The 22,431-nt window shown below is 54.5% G+C and overlaps 1 protein-coding gene across 1 annotated transcript in view; it reads right to left on the reverse strand.

The window, feature by feature from the left end:
• Positions 1-1,307: 1,307 nt before the first annotated feature.
• The window catches only part of SPIRE2 (spire type actin nucleation factor 2), a 37,785-nt gene continuing 16,661 nt past the window's right edge, over positions 1,308-22,431 (reverse strand). Inside the window, exons 3-15 of the mRNA XM_066349264.1 lie at positions 19,137-19,499; positions 13,647-13,727; positions 13,383-13,547; positions 12,482-12,568; positions 12,177-12,300; positions 11,919-12,088; positions 11,092-11,281; positions 8,114-8,235; positions 5,129-5,263; positions 4,933-5,000; positions 3,488-3,515; positions 2,656-2,771; positions 1,308-2,327 (exon numbers count right to left, since the gene is read on the reverse strand). Of these exons, the coding sequence (XP_066205361.1) occupies positions 2,105-2,327; positions 2,656-2,771; positions 3,488-3,515; positions 4,933-5,000; positions 5,129-5,263; positions 8,114-8,235; positions 11,092-11,281; positions 11,919-12,088; positions 12,177-12,300; positions 12,482-12,568; positions 13,383-13,547; positions 13,647-13,727; positions 19,137-19,499 (1,872 nt within the window). The 3' untranslated portion in view covers positions 1,308-2,104. The remainder of the gene's footprint in view (positions 2,328-2,655; positions 2,772-3,487; positions 3,516-4,932; positions 5,001-5,128; positions 5,264-8,113; positions 8,236-11,091; positions 11,282-11,918; positions 12,089-12,176; positions 12,301-12,481; positions 12,569-13,382; positions 13,548-13,646; positions 13,728-19,136; positions 19,500-22,431) is intronic.

Below are 22,431 nucleotides of genomic sequence, written 5' to 3' on the forward strand. Positions count from 1 at the left end.
GTATTTTTCTGAAGTTGAAAACAGGGAGGCAGTCAGACAGACTCCTGCATGCACCTGACTGGGCTCCACCTGGCACGTCCACCAGGGGGCGTTGCTTCGTTGCAACCAGAGCCATTATAGCACCTGAGGCAGAGGCCACAGAGCCATCCTCAGCGCCGGGCCAACTTTGCTCCAATGGAGCCTTGGCTGCGGGAGGAGAAGAGAGAGACAGAGAGGAAGGAGGGGGGGGGGTGGAGAAGCAGATAGGCACCTCTCCTGTGTGCCCTGGCCGGGAATCGAACCCGGGACTCCTGCATGCCAGGCCGACGCTCTACCACTGAGCCAACCGGCCAGGGCTGTGGGTTATTTTTTTAAGTGAGTTTTCTCTTATATTAATTTTTAAAGAGGGAAAGAGAAAAATATTGATTTGTTATTATTTACACATTCATTGGTTGATTCTTTTATGTGCCCTGATTGGGGATCAAACCCACAACCTTGGCATGTTAGGATGACACTAAACAATTGAGTTACTGGGCTGGACTTTCCTGATTTTGTGTGGTTTTCCATTTCCTAAGGCTCCCTGTGTGGATCAGAACCTAGGTATCCTCCTAGTGGGTGTTTCCTCACCTGTGGAATTAGAATAATGACAATGGTACTTACCTCCCAGGAACATCTGCTTTTAGAGCTGCACAAATGTTGACTGTCTCATTGCTGGCTGCATGTCTGGGAGCAATTCCTATCCTCTCTGTCCCGTTTTCGTTTTTAAATAGGACTAATACTGCTCCCTGTCCATGAAGCACTCAGAAAACAAGGGCTGGGAGCCGGCTACTTTTACTGATTGCTCTAATTTTGTGCAACCGAATGTCGTGAACCCTAGATGATGAAAGATCTTTTCCCATAAGCCCATCTGTTATAAGCCATGGGCCTTGGGCTCCATCCAGCTCATGTCCATGGGGCAGGTATCAGAGCCTGGTGTCCAGGAGGCCTGGCCTGAGGTTCTGGGAAAAGCTGCATATATCTTTAGACACATTCCTTCAGCGCTGAGTTGGCTTCCTCATCCACGGGGTGGGATGACAACAGAAGCCTCCCAGGCATTTGAGGGCAGGCAGGGCCCTCAGGTCCTCCTCCAGCCATTGTCCAGAGGAGCAGGGTAGAGGAGTCCCCATCCTGCAAGCCCCAAGGGATCTGGGGAATGAGGACAAAGGGTCCCCCAGCCTGGCTGGTGATAGGCAGCAGGTTGAGCTGCTGTCCCACAGACAACCCCCTGGTCATAGGATAAAGGCGCCAGGTTATGAAGTTAGGTGTAGAGAACGGGAGTGGGCCTGAGTGCCCTCATCTCATGATGGGCATCTGACTGCCTCAGGGGACAGGTAGCTGGTCAGAACCCAGCTTCTGCCCTTGGAGAACATACCCACTGCTATGGCTGGATAGTCCTTAGTTCATGTCCCAGACGGGAGGCTGTGAGACCACCTTTATTAGGCCAAGAGTGGCTGTGAATACACATTTATAGGACTTCTCCCAGTACCAAGACCGGAAGCATTGCAGGGACGTGACGTCAGGCAGGGAGTGAGCTTTGTGTCAGACCTTTCGTGGGGATGGCCCTGGGACACCAGCCTGGGAGAGTCTCGGCTAACGCAGGGTCCCCCGGTGCCTCCACAGCCCGTGTCGCTGCTACGGAGCACAGAGGCGAGCAGGGTGGTCCAGTACACCTGGGGACCAAGGTGCCCTTCCCCGCCTGGACATCTGCCCGAGAAGGGGTGGAACAAACATGGTTGGGGGTGTTCCCTAGAGCTCCACCATCCCTGCCCTACCTCCAGCTGGCCCTCCTTTTTACCCTATGCAACCCCCACCCCCACCCCAGGGGTCTCGAGAGGAAACAGCCTCCCCAGGGAGGGTCATGGAAATAAACCTGGCCCCAAATGGACTCTGAGGCCTGGAAAAGTATATAAATATATAGGCTGTGTGTATGTTATATAAATGTATCTCTCTATATATATATGTACATGCACACTCAGGAGGCAGCTGGCAGCTGTGCCCCAGGTTAGGGAATGTCCTCCCCAGTGGCCTGGCCACCTTAGTCCACCTTGAAAAGTCCCTGCTAGGTAGCCTGGGGTGACAAGGGCTGTCACTTGAAGTCAAGAGTCCAGGTGTTAGGGATGTAGAGGGACTGTGTCTGGCGGGCACGGCGAGGGGTGGTGTTGAGGGCGTCCACGCTCTTGCGGCTAGAGTGCACCACGTCAGCCACAAAGCTGGTGCAGTCGCTGCACACGTCCTTCAGGACACAGCCGTGGGTGTACATGTGGGGGAACTCCTCCTCCACACTCCGCCACTGGGGCCCCTGCAGGGACCTGGGGCAGGACAGGGCCGTCAGGGAGGTGCCCCCGCACTTCTCCAAGTCCACGTCCCCCACCCCTTTGCATGAGGCACCAGGGGTTTTGGAATGAACATGCCAAACAAAGAGCACCCTGGCAAAAGCTCTTCCTTGAGAGGGCCTGAGTCCTGGGCCCTCACCACCCAGTGTGGCTTCCACCTCATGCTCCTCGGCCCCCAGAGCCCGCCCACATATCTGCCTCTTGTTTCCTGGGGGCATCCCAGCAAACAGGACACCCCATGCCCACCCCAGCTCCCGCGTTACCGGCAGGGCATGACCACACAGCAAAGAGCAAAGGCACGCACTGGAAGACGTCTCTCCTCTGTGTCGCCGTGACTTTGGCAGTTGCCACCCTCTGAGGACTCTCAAAGCCCAGCGTGTAGACAGGGATGTGTGCAAACTTCTTAGAAGGCATCTTCATCTGCAGACGGAGGGGGTGAGTGGACAAAGACTTCCTCAGACACAGTCCAGGCACACCTGACCCTGCAGCTCTCTGGATCCTCCTCCCATGCCTGGCATCTGAAGGTAGGTCCCTCCTCCCACACACACACAGCCACAGCTACTCATACATGGCACTGCGTCTTATACTACGCAGGGTCTAGCATCGTGCCCTGCATGCAACAAACATTTAATGTGGATAAGGTAGACGTTTTTCCACAGCTTGGTGGCAGGATATAAGTCAGGGTCTGAAACTAGTGGTGATGAAAATCTCTCAGCAGATTGTTGTTTCTGGGCTGAGGTTTAATGGGGGGACAGACACACTTCTACATGTCATTATTCTTTAGCTCAGTGCACATGTGTGTATGCAGACACCTGAACTGCTACAAAGAGCCTCGCAAAACTCTCAAGGAAGTTGTAGGATCAGAAGCTAGGACTTTTGAGAGGAAGTGAAGGGTTTTTTGGCACCATCCTACTAACCAAAATATTAAAAAAAAAAAAAAAAAAAAGACCTACAAGGGTTTTTAAAAACTGCACAGTCTCATAAAGAGTGGGAATGGAGTCTGCCTGGAGGAGGAGATAAGAGGTGAAGGTGGTGCTTCTGACAGCAGACTGCAGAGCCCCCCAGGACAAGCCGCATCAGGCAGCAGACTACCCGAGACACCTGGGGGCCTTGCTCAGACCCCAAGTGAGCCTCACCTTTATGCTGCAGGAAGTGCAGACAGCTCTGGAAGGGAAAAGGAAAAGCGTCAACCCTGAAGAGGCCGAGGAAGAACAGCTGCTCCCTGGCAGGGCAGCACCAGCACACCGGCCAGCCTGCCCTTGCCTTTGGCTGGACCTCGGTCACTAACGTGTTTTACTTTCACTGGACTCCCAAATCTTGCTTTTCTTTTTACTTAGTTCCATACCCAAAATACTTCTGCCCCTCTTGGCTCCTTTTCAGAATATCTGTTCTGGAGTTTTCTTACACCCCCTGCATTTGTGCGTACAGAAAAAATCTGAACCAGAGGGGCCTCAACTGAAAGACTCAGTTTTAAGGAGTGATTAACAGTTTTCAGTCCCCACATCTGATTTCAAAAATAAATACTTCCTTATAAAAATCTGAACATCAGAAATGTAATTTAGCCCAAGGAGTCCTCTCCTCTAAAGCTCAGTCCTCAGAGGTGACCCCTGCTAGCCACACAGTCTTCATTCTCCCAATGTAATAATGATTAAAAAACATTAACAGAAATATACATTTAAAATAAGAAACACAGCCCTCATGGAGTAGCTCAGTTAAGATGCTTGAGAATAGTTTGGTCCTCTCAGGTCTTGCTTTTGTGATTGTTAGGTCTGGAGCAATGCTCAGTCTAGATACTCACTCCCCATGAGTGAGGCTTAGACTTTCCTATGTGTCCACTCAGTGGCCCATGAATTCCATTCCCAACATGGATGGTGGGAGTAGACACTACTCATGGTACTGTTCCTTTAAACCTTTAGAGGAGGGTCAGCAGACTTCTGTAATGGGTCATGCAGGTGTGGCTAGGTGAATAATGAATAAACAAATGGGTGTGGCTCTGTCCCAGTAAAGCTGTTTACAGTGGAGGCAGTGGCCATGTTTGGCCCACGGGCTGGAGTCTGCCAGTCCCTGCTTCAGAAGGATTCTTTCAAAGCCTTTAGTAATTTCCACGTGCTGATCAATACTCAAGGGGGCCCTTCTACATGTCTTGGGCTCACCCTCTGGACAGCCTCTCCTCTCTGGAAACCCTCCCTGGGGTCTCAGCTTGACCTCCTTGGCTCAAGGGCCTGAGTGGGCTCTGACTCATTACCTAGAAACCCAGGCAGTAGAGGCCCTCCTAGGGCTCATCCCATCTTCTCTCCTATCCAGTGTCTTGAAGACCAGTTTCATTTTTTTTTTTTTTCCTGTTTTGGTTGTTTCAGGTAGAAGGTGCCTGTTCTGGTGTCTATTGCCCCACCTTGGCTGAAAGTAGGAGCCCCTTAACTATTAATATTAAAATGAATACTGTTCCTTAGTTACACTAGCCGCGATATAGGATAGGACACCCCCACAATCACAGAAGTTCTACTGGACAGTGCTGACCTAGAGGCTTCCTACCACCTGTTCCCCATGTTAACTCACAATCAAGGTGCTCACAGAGGCTCACCTCTTGCAGAAGAGACAGGTGGGTGGCCAGGAGAACAGTGGGAACTTAGTTCGGCAACAGCAGCAAATCTGTAAGAAAAGGACTTGTCAAAGCCCAATTTTGTCCAAAACTCACTGGGTCCAGTCCCATCCTCACCAGGCCCCCAGCCATGGCTCCAGTGTGGTGAGAGGACGGTCCAGGGTCCAGGTCACCTCACCTTCCCCTTCTTCAGGCTGCTGAAGAGCTCCTTGTTCTGCAGGAACTTCTCCATCTCGGCCTTCACCAGGACACGGCGCACGTCCATCATCTCCTCCACAGTCAGAGCGAGGCTCTCCACAGGGTGGCTGAATTCCTGGAGGGGGCAGGGTACAGGGGCTGGTGCTCACTCAGGCCTTTCGGGGTGAAAGAGAACTCCACAAGTTCTCTTCTCTGAGGAACCTGATGTCTTCCTGGCCTCAGTCTACCCAAGCCTAGCAACTCACAAGATGTTCTCAGCTCATCCATGCCTGGGAGCTGCACAAGCTCCCCTGATTTCTCTGATGGGGTCCAGGCAAGGTTCCAGGGACAGCCCTGCCCAGCTGTCCAGCCTGCCCCAGCCCCTCGAGGGCCACACTGGTCATGCTGCCCTTCAGCTCATCCCTATTTTCACAGTGCTTCCCTGACCTGAACTATCTGCTTCCCCTCGTTCTTCACCTACAAACACACCACAGCCAATCAAAACCAAACATGGTCCCCATCCTATAATCTCCTTGCTAGGAGCTTCTGGCGCCTACTTCACTTGCAGTGGTCACTGTCCAGGGGATGTTGCATCTGCTGCCTGCAGGTAGCATGTGTCTTTGTCATAATTACCCAACCCTTGGGGCCATCATGGTGAGTACAAGTTCTGTCCCCAAAAGCTTAGTATAGAACTTGACCTCGCAAAACCTGTTTTTCCGAATGACGTACCACAAAGATGGGAGATGGATGGTGTCCCTGTTTCAGGTTTTCAGTGGCTTGTCCTATGTAGGGTTGCTGAGCACAGGCTACCACCTGGCATTGGGTACAGTTCTCCATCTCACCTGAAGCTTCTGATTTCTCATTCTATTAGCTTGGTGGTGCTGTTTATATTTGAACAACCCCTACACACCTTACAGATGTTAAACTAACAGTGAATTTGGCCAAGAGATCTCATGTTGGCTGCAAAGACCAGCAGCCTGCTCCTCAAACGGAGCCATGAGCATGTGGCTCGAGGTGGAGGCAAGGTCACTGAGATCTCTAATCTTGGACAGCCAGACCTCTCAGAAAGCACTCTTAAGCCTGATCAGGCAGTAGCGCAGTGAATAGAGTGTCAGCCTGGGATGCTGAGGACCCAGGTTTGAAACCCTGAGGTCACTGGCTTGAGCTCAGGCTCATATGGTTTGAGCACAGACTCACCAGCTTGAGCATGGAATCACGGACATGACCTCATGGTTGCTGGCTTGAGCCCAAAGGTTATGGATTTGAAGCCCAAGGTCACTGGCTTGAGTAAGGGGCCACTGGCTCAGCTGGAGCCCACGGTCAAGGCATATATGAGAAAGCAATCAATGAACAACTAAGGTGCCACAACTATGAGTTGATGCGTCTTTCTCCTTCCCTGCCTGTCTCTGTCTGTTCCTCTCTTTCTCACACTAAAAATAAAAAAAAGGAAAACTCTCAAGATCTGAATTGAAAAAACATTTTGGGATTTGTCATTTTAAAATATATCCCCAGTTCCTTAACATCCCCCCCTCCAAGAAGTGGTCCCGGGAATGGACTTAGTCACTCATTTCTATGAACAGATTATGGTGGAAATGACAGTGTGTCACATGAAACTGCATCATAAAGACACTGCAGCTTCTGCTTGGCTTTCTCAGACCATGTTGCTGGGGGACCTGTGGGGGCCCTCCTGACACAGTTGTGTGAGGGGCCACTGTGGGAGGGGTGGGAGGGACTTCTCCAGCCCCTGTTGATCCTTCAGACAAAGACAGAAGTCCCTGCTGACACTCCAGCTGCCACCTCTTAAGAGACCCTGAGCCAGACCCCCAGCTGAGCCATTTCTGGATTCCTAACCGCCAGACACTGCGGGTTATATTCTGTTTTATTTATTTATTTATTTATTCATTCATTCATTCATTCATTTTTTAGAGAGGAGAGAGAGAGAGACAGAGAGAGAGAGAGGAGAGAGAGACAGGGGGAGGAGCTGGAAGCATCAACTCCCATATGTGCCTTGACCGGGCAAGCCCAGGGTTTCAAACTGGCGACCTCAGCATTTCCAGGTTGACACTTTATCCACTGCGCCAGCACAGGTCAGGCTATATTCTGTTGTTTTAAGCTGCTGAGTTTGGGGGTAATTTTCCACACAGCAGAAGATAACAAACACAGATCTCAGGGACAGCTTTGCCTTTGCTGGGGAATATTAACAGTAACACTACCTTGCAGTTTAACATCTGGTCTCCTTTGAGCTTCTTGAGAAAATGTCAAGGACATGATAAGAGCACACCGCTGACATCTCTCCACGTGCCAGCCAGGTGCCCTTTAGATAAAATACCACAGCAAGGCTCAGGTCTAAATGGGAGCCTCAAAATACCAGCACGTGCCTGACCTGTGGTGGCGCAGTGGATAAAGCGTCGACCTGGAAATGCTGAGGTCGCCAGTTCAAAACCCTGGGCTTGCCTGGTCAAGGCACATATGGGAATTGATGCTTCCAGCTCCTCCCCCCTTCTCTCTTTCTGTCTCTCCTCTCTCTCTCTCCCTCTCCTCTCTACAAAAAAAAAAAAATACCAGCACGTGTTAGCTGCTTACAATGCCAACTCAGAATTTCACAGCTGCAGGGAGGCTCAGCAATGCACTGGCTGAGTTGAGACCACCTCTCCCCCCAAAAAAATCTCCTGTCACATCACAAAGCCTTCAAGCCACAGGGTTTCTCCAGTGTCCTAACCACATAGAGCATAGACAAAAAACTCAAAATACAGACTGTCTCCTTAGCAAGATACTTGTCTTCCAGGGGTCACAGTGCCCAGAATGCCCAGAAGGTGGCAGCAGAGCCCAATTTCCCAAGATACGGTCTGCACAGAACAGCCACACCCACCGAAGGAAGACCCCATCTGAAGGCTCTGGACTGGGCCTTGTCCTGGGCAGGGCTGAAGGGGAGCACTGGGTAGGCTCCCACCCAGCCACCCTGAACAGCAATGCCCCCCTCACTCACCAGCCACAGGTGATTGGTGTCTGAGGTCGCAGAGGCCTCTGGCCTGTCCCCTGTTGAGCCCAGATCATTGTGTAGGGAAGAGCTGGGCTCAGCCCGAGACTGGACGCTCACAGGGAAGGGACCTGGAGGAAGAGTTCAGAGGCCCTGTCAGGACAAACTGGCAGAAATCCTGGTGGGGGAGGGCTGCCTAGGGGATGAGAGACAGTGGGGTGGTTTCCTGGGGGAGGCGGGAGGAATCAAGCAGAAGGTCAAGTAGAGAGCGTGTCACCCCATCACAGGCCCATGGAGTGCAGCAGACCTGAGGGTCCCTGAAGGGGTCCGAGCACCACGAGTGAGCCAACACTGGGGGTCCTAGGATGGAGCCATGGCAGCCGCAGTGCTGGCCAAGTAGGGCCTTCTTGCTGTGTGGCCCCACTCATGGCATTTCACACTAGAGACCCAGGCAGCAGAGGGCAGACCAGTCTCCACCATGAAAGTCTCTGAGTCTTGAGGACCATTTGTGGGGACTGGGAGGCATGGGATGGCCTGGCCTGGACCTCTTCACACTGCAAAGTGAGCCACAACTACCAAGTGGGACCATCCTGAAAGTGGCCACATGCCATGGAGACCCTGAGGACAGAGAAGGGGGCCTGGCCATGTCCTGTGGCATTTAGTGGAGCATAGCCCTTACAATGGTGGTGTAATTGCATGGCCACTACAGGGTCTATCCTCGGTGATGACTGATGAGGAGAAGGAGGCTCTTGAGAAACTGAACAGGTTCCAGAGTGGCATGTGCTGCACCACCCATCTAGTTCAACGTGGACACGTTTCCACTGACAGGAACAAAACTAGAAGGAGCTGTCAGTCTCCTTCCATCTACCCATCTACCCATCCATCATCCATCTGTCATCTTGTCTAGTTTTCTTTTTTCTTTTTTTACAGAGACAGAGAGAGGGATAGACAGGGACAGACAGACAGGAACGGAGAGAGATGAGAAGCATCAATCATCAGTTTTTCGTTGCACATTGTGACACCTTAGTTGTTTATTGACTGCTTTCTCATATGTGCCTTGACCGCAGGCCTTCAGCAGACCGAGTGACCCCTTGCTCGAGCCAGCAACCTTGGGTCCAAGCTGGTGAGCTTTTGCTCAAACCAGATGAGCCCACGCTCAAGCTGGTGACCCCGGGGTCTCGAACCTGGGTCCTCAGCATCCTAGTCCGAAGCTCTATCCTCTGCGCCACCGCCTGGTCAGGCTAGTTTTCTTTCTGTATACCAATATACTAGTAGTAATTAGATAATTGGATCATAGAACTTTTTTTTTTTTTTTTTTTTTTTTTACAGAGACAGAGTCAGAGAGAGGGATAGATAGGGACAGACAGACAGGAACAAAGAGAGATGAGAAGCATCAGTCATCAGTTTTTCGTTGTGACACCTTAGTTGTTCATTGATTGCTTTCTCATATGGGCCTTGACCGTGGGACTACAGCAGACTGAGTAACCCCTTGCTTGAGCCAGCGACCTTGGGTCCAAGCTGGTGAGCTTTTTGCTCAAGCCAGATGAGCCCGCGCTCAAGCTGGCGACCTCGGGGTCTCAAACCTGGGTCCTCCGCATCCCAGTCTAACACTCCATCCACTGCACCACCTCCAGGTCAGGCGAACTTTTTTTTTTTTAAGAGAGGAGAGAGAGAGAGAGAAAGAGAAATGGGGGTGGTGGGGAGCAAGAAGCATCAACTTGTAGTAGTTGCTTCTCATACATGACTGGGCAAGCCCGGGGTTTCGAGCTGGTGACCTCAGCATTCCAGGTCGATGCTTTATCCACTGCGTCACCACAGGTCAGTTGGGTCACAGGAGTTTTAAAATAGTTTTTTTTTAAAATGTTTTACAATAAAGATTGACTATTAAGTTTTTAAGTTAAAAAAATGGGTGGGCCCTGGCTGAGTGGATCAGTTGGTTATAGCATTGTCCTGACAAGCCAAGGTTGTGGGTTGTTGTTTTTTTGACAGAGACAGAGAGAGGAACAGATAGGGACAGACAGACCAGAAGGGAGAGAGATAAGAAGCATCAATTCTTTGTTGTGGCTCCTTAGTTGTTCATTGATTACTTTTTCATATGTGTCTTGACTGGGGGCTACAGCAGACCAAGTGACCCCTTGCTCAAGCCAGTGACCTTGGGCTGAAGCTGGTGAGCCTTGCTCAAACCAGATGAGCCCACGCTCAAGCTGGTGACCTTGATGTTTTGAACCTGGATCCTCTATGTCCCAGTTTAACACTCTATCCACTGAACCACCTACTAATTAGGCCAAGGTTGTGGGTTTGATCCCTGGTCAGGGCACATACAAGAACCAACCAATGAATGCATAGATGGGTGGAAGAGCAGATTGATGTTTCTTTCTCCCCACCCTCTACCTTAAATCAATAAATAAAAATTAAAAGAAAAAGAAAAAGTGGTGCCCCTGCCCGAGGCAATGAGGGCAATCTGGGCTTAAATGTTTTTTTTTCCTTTAAATGTAATATTACTCCATCAATAGCTAATGACAATTTTTTACAGAGAGCGAGAGTCAGAGAGAGGGATAGATAGGGACAGACAGACAGGAATGGAGAGAGATGAAAAGCATCAATCATCAGTTTTTCATTGTGGCACTTTGGTTGTTCATTGATTGCTTTCTCATATGTGCCTTGACCGCGGGCCTTCAGCAGACCAAGTAACCCCTTGCTCGAGCCAGCGACCTTGGGTCCAAGCTGGTGAGCTTTGCTCAAACCAGATGAGCCTGCGCTCAAGCTGGCGACCTGGGGGTCTTGAACCTGGGTCCTCCGCACCCCAATCCGACGCTCTATCCACTGCGCCACCGCCTGGTCAGGCTGGGCTTAAATGTTAAATGGCCTTCATGCAGGATGAGCTCCCTGCACCCACAGGTGGCACCTGCTCAGGAAGACATGGGACCTAGGCGAAGGACACAGCGTCCACAGGGCAGGGTTGAGGGAGTGTGAGAGGTGGCACTTGCCCTGCTCCTGGGTGCTTGGTCGCCAGGTGTGCACGCTGCTTGCACGGGCCCGAGATGCCTCCAAGCCTGCTGGGGGCTGAGTGGCTGGCTGCAGGCCAGAGGCCACTTCACTCCGGAGCTGGACAAGGTCGTGCTCTGAGAAAGAGCGGTCCCGCTTCAGCGTCACCTCCCCACACGGAGACTCTTCCTCCTGTGGACACACCAGACCCAGCCCTATACTCACTGCTCTGCCCACCCGCATGTCCTGCTTGTCCCTGGACCGAGGCACAGGACATGGAGTACTCCCGGTCAATGGAGACCAAGGAGCCATCATCCACCCACTGGCCAGCCTGACTGTCCTCTGGACAGTGGAAGGCAAATGGCCCCAAACGATGCCCTGCAGCCTCTGGAAAGTACTAGCAAGAACAGGTTTGGTATCAGGTGGAGCCTGCTGACACGGCCTCCACTCGGGTCTTCCTGACTCAGAGCAGTGAGGACAGGACGGGGAGCCATGCTGGGACATACTGGCTTTTCACATCCACCAGGGGGCTGCTCAGCCCCTGGCCCCCATGTGAAAGACCTTTCTGTGCTGTGGGAATGGGGGTGCTCAAGGCCACTGTCCCTATCACCCTCTGAGCCCCCCCAGCTCAAGGCCACTGTCCCTATCACCCTCTGAGCCCCCCCAGCTTGCTCTCGGGGCAGGACACCAGCACCAGCAGAGGGTCCCAGAGGCCCCGAGCAGGCTCCCCCCACAGGCTTAGTGCTGCATCTGGTTTCTCAGCCCGTTCTCACTTCCCCATCCCGCCTGCTCCTCCCCGGCACTTTCTCAGGAGCCTGTGGGGTCTGACCTCAGACGTGTTCATCTCCTCCATCTCTGCCAAGGTGGGCGCTTTGAGCAGGACCCGGGGCCGCGGGCGTTGGGTGCAGCTCCCGGCATCCGTAACAGACAGGTTGATGCAGGAAGTGGACTTGACATCCCCTGAGCAGGCGTCGAGGATGCAGGGCAGAGAGCCGAACCCTGGGGAGGCCGAGCGGGGCAGGACGGAATGTGAGGAAGGAACCGGGAGGGGCTGGGGAGCGGGAGGAGGAGGGCGTCCCTGGCTCACCCCGGCCACCCCAGCGCTCGGCCCCCACAGGGCGCAGCCTCCGCTCCTGCTTGATCTCCTCCAGGATCTTCTCGTGCAGGGTTCTCTGCTTCTGGGGCAGGGGGCGGAGCCTTCTCTCGGAGACCTGCAGGGGGTGGCAGTGCAGGACAGGAGGGGCAGGGGCACGATGGGCACAAGGGAGTGAGGAGGCCACCAGGCCCACCAGAGGCCCGCGCAGCAGGGAGCAGAGGGGTGTCTAGCGAGCAGGTGGGGACCATCCCTCTCTGTTGGGACAGGCTGCCCTCCAGGAGGGGAGGAGTTGGCACCTGCTTCAGTGGAGGCCGGGAGCGGATGAAGTCCAGGATGAGTTCGTGGGCATCCTTCTTCACCCTGGGAGGGATGTCACCATCGACCTGCGGGGAAGGTGAGGAGGCGACGAGTCTGAGACCCCTCAAGGGCTGTCAGCTGAGACCGGGGCTATGGGCGGAGTTCATTCAGCCCCGAGCAGGACCTGGTCCTCACAGCCTCCTCCCCTCAGAGGCTGCAGTGTGGCCTTCAAGGCCTGGCACCATGAGCTTCCCTGCATCTCGGATTCTTCATGTGGAAATGGGGTTGGTGGCACCCACCTCATAGGGTCGTCAGAGGAATGAAGTGAACTTGCATATGTAAAATTCCTAGAGTGGCCCTGGCTGGCTGGCTCAGAGGACAGAGTGTCGGCCTGACGTACAGACGTCCCGGTTTGAGCCCCAGTCAGGACACACAGGAGAAGTGACCATCTGCTTCTCTCCCCCCTCCTTCTTCTCTCTCTTGCCCTCTGGCAGCCAGTAGCTCAACGGGTTCGAGTGTCAGCCTCAGGTGCTGAGGATAGCTGGTGATTTGAGCATCGGCCCCAGATGGGGTTTTCCAGATGGATCCTCATCAGGGTGCACGTGGGTGTCTCACTAGCTCCCCTCCTCTCACTTAATAAATAATAATAAAATTAGATTAAGTTCTCGGAGCAATGCTGCCACCCAGCAGGGGCCACAGGAACATCAGGGTGGAGAGTCCCATGACCTCAGCTCCTGCCCTGGTCCTCCGGAGCCTGACACATCCCCTCTCCTTGCCCTTGTCACGCTGTGTCCCTGATACGGCCATGGGACTCGAGGCCACGTCTGCCACTCCCACGGGCCCCCGGCGCAGCGGTCAGCACACAGGCAGGCTGGTGGCCGCGGCAGGCGCCCTGCTCACCATGACCTTGCGCAGCTTGTAGTTCCTGGCGCGGATGTCCTGCATCAGCATCTCGAAGGGGGTGAGCTGGAACTCGGTGGGCAGTGGGTTGAACTCCTGCTCCTGCACCTTCTTGAGCTTCACCCCGTGGCGCAGCTCCCGCATGAGCTGGACCCAGAGTCGGGCCTGGGCCCCGAGAAGGTGAGAGTGACCCTCAGGCCCAGTAGGGCTCCCAGGGCCCTCCAGGCCCAGGCCCTCAGCCCCAGGTTGGGAGCTGCGTCTTACCCAGTCCGTGTGCCTCAGGTTGTCCAGCTCCGCCAGTGGCTGCTCCGCCTGTGGCTCGTCCTCCCGAAGCTTCTGCAGCATCTGTCAGCCCAGGGGCAGGGGGCAGAATGGCAGCTCGGGTGTGGCACCTGCCAGGCCACCCACATGGGCTACTATTCCACCAGCAAGACAAGGGCCAAGGCTTTAGGGCTCAGAAAGATATGTGGGGAAAGTAAGCCATTGGCCATGGAACCACACAGGACAAGTGGTGCCCCATCGCCACCTCCTGGGCAGGGGCAGGGTGTGAGCACAGCAGCCAGAGAGCCTGCTCTCACCTGGTCCACACACCCCAGTGAGGTGTGGGCCCCCTCGATGTCAAAGAGCCTGCTCTCACCTGGTCCACACACCCCAGCGAGGTGTGGGCCCCCAGGATGGCAAAGAGCCTGCTCTCACCTGGTCCACACACCCCAGCGAGGTGTGGGCCCCCTCAATGGCAAAGAGCCTGCTCTCACCTGGTCCACACCCCAGCGAGGTGTGGGCCCCCATGATGCACAGAGCCTGCTCTCACCTGGTCCACACACCCCAGTGAGGTGTGGGCCCGCAGGATGGCAAAGAGCCTGCTCTCACCTGGTCCACACACCCCAGCGAGGTGTGGGCCCCCACGGTGCACAGAGCCTGCTCTCACCTGGTCCACATACCCCAGTGAGGTGTGGGCCCCCTCAATGTCAAAGAGCCTGCTCTCACCTGGTCCACACACCCCAGTGAGGTGTGGGCCCCCTCAATGTCAAAGAGCCTGCTCTCACCTGGTCCACATACCCCAGTGAGGTGTGGGCCCCCTCAATGTCAAAGAGCCTGCTCTCACCTGGTCCACACACCCCAGTGAGGTGTGGGCCCCCTCAATGTCAAAGAGCCTGCTCTCACCTGGTCCACATACCCCAGTGAGGTGTGGGCCCCCTCAATGTCAAAGAGCCTGCTCTCACCTGGTCCACATACCCCAGTGAGGTGTGGGCCCCCACGATGCACAGAGCCTGCTCTCACCTGGTCCACACACCCCAGTGAGGTGTGGGCCCCCCATGATGCACAGAGCCTGCTCTCACCTGGTCCACACACCCCAGTGAGGTGTGGGCCCCCCATGATGGCAAAGAGTCTGCTCTCACCTGGTCCACACACCCCAGTGAGGTGTGGGCCCCCACGATGCACAGAGCCTGCTCTCACCTGGTCCACACACCCCAGTGAGGTGTGGGCCCCCCATGATGCACAGAGCCTGCTCTCACCTGGTCCACACACCCCAGTGAGGTGTGGGCCCCCCATGATGGCAAAGAGTCTGCTCTCACCTGGTCCACACACCCCAGTGAGGTGTGGGCCCCCACGATGCACAGAGCCTGCTCTCACCTGGTCCACACACCCTAGTAAGATGTGAGCCCCCATGATGGCAAAGAGCCTGCTCTCACCTGGTCCACACACCCTAGTAAGATGTGAGCCCCCATGATGGCAAAGAGCCTGCTCTCACCTGGTCCACACACCCCAGCGAGGTGTGGGCCCCCACGATGCACAGAGCCTGCTCTCACCTGGTCCACACACCCTAGTAAGATGTGAGCCCCCACGATGCACAGAGCCTGCTCTCACCTGGTCCACACACCCCAGCGAGGTGTGGGCCCCCATGATGCACAGAGCCTGCTCTCACCTGGTCCACACACCCCAGTGAGGTGTGGGCCCCCATGATGGCAAAGAGTCTGCTCTCACCTGGTCCACACACCCCAGCGAGGTGTGGGCCCCCACGATGCACAGAGCCTGCTCTCACCTGGTCCACACACCCCAGTGAGGTGTGGGCCCCCATGATGGCAAAGAGTCTGCTCTCACCTGGTCCACACACCCCAGTGAGGTGTGGGCCCCCACGATGCACAGAGCCTGCTCTCACCTGGTCCACACACCCCAGTGAGGTGTGGGCCCCCACAATGCACAGAGCCTGCTCTCACCTGGTCCACATACCCCAGTGAGGTGTGGGCCCCCCATGATGCACAGAGCCTGCTCTCACCTGGTCCACACACCCCAGTGAGGTGTGGGCCCCCTCGATGTCAAAGAGCCTGCTCTCACCTGGTCCACATACCCCAGCGAGATGTGGGCCCCCACGATGCACAGAGCCTGCTCTCACCTGGTCCACACACCCCAGTGAGGTGTGGGCCCCCTCGATGTCAAAGAGCCTGCTCTCACCTGGTCCACACACCCCAGCGAGGTGTGGGCCCCCATGATGCACAGAGCCTGCTCTCACCTGGTCCACACACCCCAGTGAGGTGTGGGCCCCCCATGATGCACAGAGCCTGCTCTCACCTGGTCCACACACCCCAGTGAGGTGTGGGCCCCCTCGATGTCAAAGAGCCTGCTCTCACCTGGTCCACATACCCCAGCGAGATGTGGGCCCCCACGATGCACAGAGCCTGCTCTCACCTGGTCCACACACCCCAGTGAGGTGTGGGCCCCCCATGATGCACAGAGCCTGCTCTCACCTGGTCTACATACCCCAGTGAGGTGTGGGCCCCCACGATGCACAGAGCCTGCTCTCACCTGGTCCACACACCCCAGTGAGGTGTGGGCCCCCACGATGCACAGAGCCTGCTCTCACCTGGTCCACACACCCCAGTGAGGTGTGGGCCCCCACAATGCACAGAGCCTGCTCTCACCTGGTCCACATACCCCAGTGAGGTGTGGGCCCCCACAATGCACAGAGCCTGCTCTCCCACGTCTGTGAAGCACTTTCCCTCAGATCTCAGCTCACAGCCCTTAGGCAGGAATGCCTCTTAGCCTCTTCACCTGGGCTACATACGCACACACCTCTTAGGACACCCATGGCCACCTCTCTGCACTTGAACCCACCTGGAGGTCCACATTTATTTGCTTTTTTCATTGTTGGCTGTACCACTGGCTTCATGAGGCCAGAATTACACTTTCTGTTTTTGTTTTTTTCTCATGTTGGTATTTCTGTCTTGTAGCACAGAGTGGCAAATGCTAGGTCTTAAATGTTGTTTGAATGAATGAATAGATGGATGGATGGATGGATGGATGGGTGGATGGATGGTAGATGGATGGATGGGGGGTGGATGGATAAACGGATAGATGAATGGTGGATAGGTAAATGAATGGATGGGTGAGGAAGTAAGCTACTCAGAAACTCCTGGAAAATAGTCACAGGTATGTATCTTATGAACTGGGGAAAATGCCACCATCATGGTCAGGGTCCAAAAAGGATATCAGGGGTTAGATAACTACTATGCTGAGAATTTTGGAAGAAGCTGCTAGATTCGCTGCTTCCATTGCCCTGGATCTTGGCAGCATCTGGGGCCTCTGTTCTCACTGACTCCCCTATGCTGGAGAAGCATCTGCCTTTCAGCATACAGCCCCCCTCCCCCAGACTAAGACAGAACCGGTTTCCCTGGCTTTAGCCCCAAGCCACTTGCCAAACTGCTTTGGGATGCTCTAGAAAATGCTGCCAAGTCTCTGAGAAGCACTAGATGTGTGATTCTAAAAATAGAACTGTGTGTGACCTGGTGGTCCCTGCGAACAAAGGGCATGAAGGTGCGTCTCCCACTGCCCCTGGAGTATGTACACCTGTCCCTGAGCAGGCTGTGTCTGTCTAAAATGCCTGCCCAGCCATGTTCCACAGAGAGACCCTGCTCACACTCCCTCCGCCATCACCTCCCTGGGTGACCACGAACTTCTCGTGGGTCAGCTGCTTGAAATCTACAGCTTTTTGCTGTTGCTAAAGAAAGAGCTTCTGTAGTCTGAGTCAAGAATTCACCTTAGCAACAGTATGATGACTTTAGAGCACTAGAAAGCCATCTCCAAATGCCTAGGAGGAGTGGGGAGGAGCAGGACCTGAGAGACTGGCAGGGGCCAGGGAACCACCCTCCCTCCCCTGCGCTATTGACTGGGCTGCAGACAAGGGCAGGGCGGCTCAGGCCATGACTCTGACTTGTCCTACGCTGGGTCCCAGGTTCCATCGGTGAGAACAATCCTGAGAGCCCGCTTAGGCCCAGAGGCTCAGGGAAGCCTGCCAGATGCTTCTTGGTTAGAGGAAACTACAGAAACACAGCACCCGTAATGGGTCAGGGTGGGACCGGGGACCAGCATCAGCTAATTTCAAAAACACCTGCCACTTACGTGAAAGAGAGGAGTATAAATTCCCCGACTTCTCCAAAGGGTCTATTTTCTCGTCAGTGAGATGCTAATGGGAGGCAGGTATCCTGTGTGCCGAGACCCCCATTGCAAGGAAAGAACTCAGTTTCCTCCAAGGGGAGGCCGGGAGAGTTGGGGATCAGTCTGTCAGCTCCTAATCCTGAGACCACTGAAGGGAAGAACAGTCCTGGGGGAGAATGCCAACTTGAGAGCCAGCTTAGGCTCTAGCTCTGCCTTGCACTAGCTCTGTGACTCAGGGTGAGGGACACAGCCTCTTAGAGCCACCAACTGCTCATCTGTAAAATGGGTGATAATCATGAGGGGTGTGAAGAGCAACGTCAGACCTTCACAGGCGAGTGTCTCTCACTTAACTGCACACCACTCCAAGCTCCAGGCACACCGAGCACCTCTGTGGGTCCTGGGCGGCAGGGAGGAGTGGCTGCGTTCTGCACCCTGCCTCCAGGAGGAACCAGAACCTGTCCAGGTTAGCTGGAGGCAGGAGGGTGGGCATAGGAGAGTTAGTAACTAACTTAGAGGCAGCGCGTGTGCGGTCGTGGAGCCAAGAGGCTGACAGCCTTTGACTCAGCCTCTCTGAGCCTCACCCCCTCCTGGGCAAAACTGCGTATATTACATTAAAACCTACACGGTGTTGGCCCTGGCCGGTTGGCTCAGTGGTAGAGCGTCGGCCTGGCGTGTAGAAGTCCCGGGTTCGATTCCCGGCCAGGGCACACAGGAGAAGCGCCCATCTGCTTCTCCACCCCTCCCCCTCTCCTTCCTCTCTGTCTCTCTCTTCCCCTCCCACAGCCAAGGCTCCCCTGGAGCAAAGATGGCCTGGGCGCTGGGGATGGCTCTGTGGCCTTTGCCTCAGGTGTTAGAATGGCTCTGGATGCAACAGAGCGACGCCCCAGATGGGCAGAGCATCGCCCCCTGGTAGGCGTGCTGGGTGGATCCCAGTCTGGCACATGCGGGAGTCTGTCTGACTGCCTCCCCGTTTACAGCTTCGGAAAAATACAAAAAAAAAATCCAAAAACCTACACGGTGTTTAGGACAGTGCCACGCAGAGTGGACTTCCACTTGCATTGGACTGACAGGAAGACAGAGGGACCCACACACAGAGGGGGCACAGTCTGCCATGCCCTGCTGACTTCCCCTCCCCAGCAGCACCCCACCCTGTGGCCAAGATACCACCTTGGCCCCTCCTGCCTCCTCCTGCGACCCCTTGCACTTGCTTACCACCTCCACACAGGGCCCCCACCCCATGCCCCCTCTGCACCCCACCCAGTCCTTGGCCTCTCTAGCCCCATCCTCCCCATCCCTCCTTGCACACCTCCTTCTGCTCACCTCCTTGGCCTCACGGACCCTGGCGAGGAAGGCCCGAAGCTCCAACGTCTCCACAAAGAGCGCGCGGCACACGGCCTGGTAGTGGGCTTGAGCGCCCCGGGGGTCGGTCAGGCGCGCTGCGCACAGCCGCATGGCCTGCGCAAAGGTGCGCACGGTGCGGGGACCGCCCTCCGCCGCCGCCTCCTCCTCCTCCTCGGGGCCCCCGTAGCCCTCGTCTGCGGCCCCGCAGCCACCATCATCGCAGTCATTGTTGGCCATCAGGTCGATGAGCCGCTCCAGCTGTGGGCTAAGCTCCCGCTCCTCGCTCTCGTCCAGCCCCCAGTCCAACGCACGGTAGATGGCGAAGCCCAGTGATTGCACCATCTGCAGGACAGGGGTCTAGACAGTCAGGTCCCCACAAAACAGGCGGTGGGGGTCACAGGGAGAGGGACAGTGGTCTAGGCCTGAATTACAGGCTTCTAACAGTGCAGCAGAAACAGGCAGCTGTCTGCAGGTGGTATGCCACCATGGGCCCGGCAGAACAAGGCACAGGGCGATGCTGTGCTCTCCAAACAGCACAGCTGCTGTGGAAAACACTGGCCAGTTCTTACAGCCAAACGTGTATTTTCCACGTGACTGCAACTTGTCCTCCAGATAATTAACCAAGAGAAAGGAAAATGTGCAGTCACAAGGACTTGTCCTAGAATGCCCACAGTACCCAAACCTAAAAGTCCAAACGTCTCCCACTGGTGGATGACACAAATGTCGCCCATCCTTGCAGTGGGAACCAAGGCAGCTGTTCAAACATGTGAACCACTGCCTCATCTCACACCTAAGTGCAGGGGGTGGGGGCCAGCCTAAAGTCTCCCCATTACATAGTTCCCTTTATATAAAACTGAGGCAAGGTAAGACCCATCTGCAGGCTTGACCTGTGGTGGCGCAGTGAAACGCTGAGGTTGCCGGTTAGAAACCCTGGGCTTGCCTGGTCAAGGCACATATGGGAGTTGATGCTTCCTGCTCCTCCCCCCTTTCTCTCTCTCTCCTCTCTAAAATGAAAATAAAGTCTTAAAAAACAAACAAACAAACAAAAAGAGATCCATCTGCAGCCACAGAAGCAGGTCAGTGTTTCTGAGCGCAGGCCAGGGTGGGGACTGGCAGGGACAGGAACTTGAAGTGATGGAAGAGGCCTGTGTCCTTGTGGTGAAATGGTAGTTACAGTTGTCAGAACCTGTCGAAATCCAGTGTAAAGTATACCCTGATAAATCTGATTACTAAAGACAGAGACACCCTGATTAAATGTTATCTTTTAATGTGATATAACAGTATACTGTAAATCTGAGGAGAAAACACCAGCTTATTCAATACATGCTGCTGGAATAAATTGCTTAATTATGCATGATCAAGTTAGACACTTGAACTCATAAAAAATGACCTCCTCATTTAAGTACTTTAAACTGCATGTAAGTTTCAGTGTGTGTAAATTTAGCCTTAAAAAATAAAAATCTAAGAAATAATCGCTCCTGGAGTGTGGGAGGGGCGAGGGTGGAGCTTCTCACAAGTCTTGTAACTATTGGAGCCCCAAGTGGGGGCCCACAATCCTTTTCTGTTTGCTTCATACAGACTTGAAATTCTCCATAAGTTGTTTTTTTAAGTGCACTAGCACATTGAAAATCTGTGAGTCTTTCAGTAGAGAGATGGCTTAACTCAGAATTTCTCAATTTTTCTTAGCGGGGAACACCATTTTCACGAGCCAGCATTAACATCTGTGGAAACGGTGTTCTGTGGGGCACGTTTGTGTGTCCAATGTGGTCTGCACCCTTGCATCCCTGCTCGACGGGGAAGCACCACATGGGATGCAGGGGACAATGGCCAGAGACGCAGCTCAGCACCGAGTTCCAATAATAATCATAAGGACGCTGCCTCCAGTTTGCTTAGCAATGTTTTTGTTTTAAATGGCTTTCATGTTTTCCCTTTAGAACAACGTACAAAAGATACACACAAAGGTCAACAGCTCTGCTTCTGTTAGGCACTACACTGAGCTCGTTGCCACCTAACCTGGCAACAGTGCACCAGGTAACCTCTCGGGTCATAGGTAGAGCACAGAGGCACAGATGCCAGGTCCCTTGACTGCAGCTAGCAACTGGCTGAACTGGACCCGAGACCCGGGTCTGTCGTGACCTGTGTGGAAGGCTGCTTGGTGGCAGGTGGAGCCATGTCCTCACAGGGCACCGTCCACTCCCCGACCACCTGGCCTCACAGGGTCCTCTGGCCTCTCCTTGCCTGTCCTTTTCTGTGTTCCCACCACCTGGAGCACAGGTGGCCCAGCCGGAGCAGAGCTGAAGGAGGACCGGGGGTGAGTGCCAGCAAGGGGCCAGGGACAGGTTGCAAGAAGAGGGCTCTCTGTCCGGCAGACGTGCCTTAGAAAACACCCCGAGGCCCAGCTGGTTAGCTCAGTTGGTTAGAGCAACGACAACGTTGAGGGTTCACCCCAAGAAGCAACCAGTGGACGCACAACTAGGAGTAGAACAGATGAATGCTCTCTCTCTCTCTGTCTCTTCCTTCCTCTCTCTGTCTCTCTGACATCAACCAATTAAAACAAACCCCAAGCCTGACCAAGCGGTGGCGCAGTGGATAGAGCATCGGACTGGGATGCGGAAGGACCCAGGTTCGAGACCCTGAGGTCGCCAGCTTGAGCGCGGGCTCATCTGGTTTGAGCAAGGCTCATCAGCTTGAGCCCAAGGTCGCTGGCTCAAGCAAGGGGTTACTCAGTCTGCTGAAGGCCCGAGGTCAAGGCACATATGAGAAAGCAATCAATGAACAACTAAGGTGTCGCAACGTGCAACGAAAAACTAATGATTGATGCTTCTCATCTCTCCGTTCCTGTCTGTCTGTCCCTATCTATCCCTCTCTCTGACTCTCTCTCTCTGTGTCTCTGTAAAATAAAAAATAAAAAATAAAAAAATAAAAAAACAAACCCCAAGAAAAGTTTTTTTTAAAAAGAAAACACCATGAACCTGGAGGGGGCCTGTGGTCAGCTGGGCTCAGGGGGAACGGTGGGAAGTAAGGCTCCAGGTGAGGGAACAGAGCCCCAGCCATCCCTGGGACTTGTCTCCTCTCTGCTTTAGGCAGGCAAGGTCCCAGATCCAGCTTGAGTCACACCTGGAATCATGAGTCAAAGGGCAGAGCCAAAGAGTAAAGGCTGCTGACACCTGACAGGTAACCACAGGTGTGGGGAGCCTCTAGGGCAGTGGGCTACAGAGCTCCCTCATGCCCCTCAGAACTGGGTGGGCAGGAGCCACCATTCACACAGATTGCC

This window comes from Saccopteryx leptura, chromosome 9 (genome assembly GCF_036850995.1).
Source record: "Saccopteryx leptura isolate mSacLep1 chromosome 9, mSacLep1_pri_phased_curated, whole genome shotgun sequence".
NCBI lineage: Eukaryota > Metazoa > Chordata > Mammalia > Chiroptera > Emballonuridae > Saccopteryx > Saccopteryx leptura.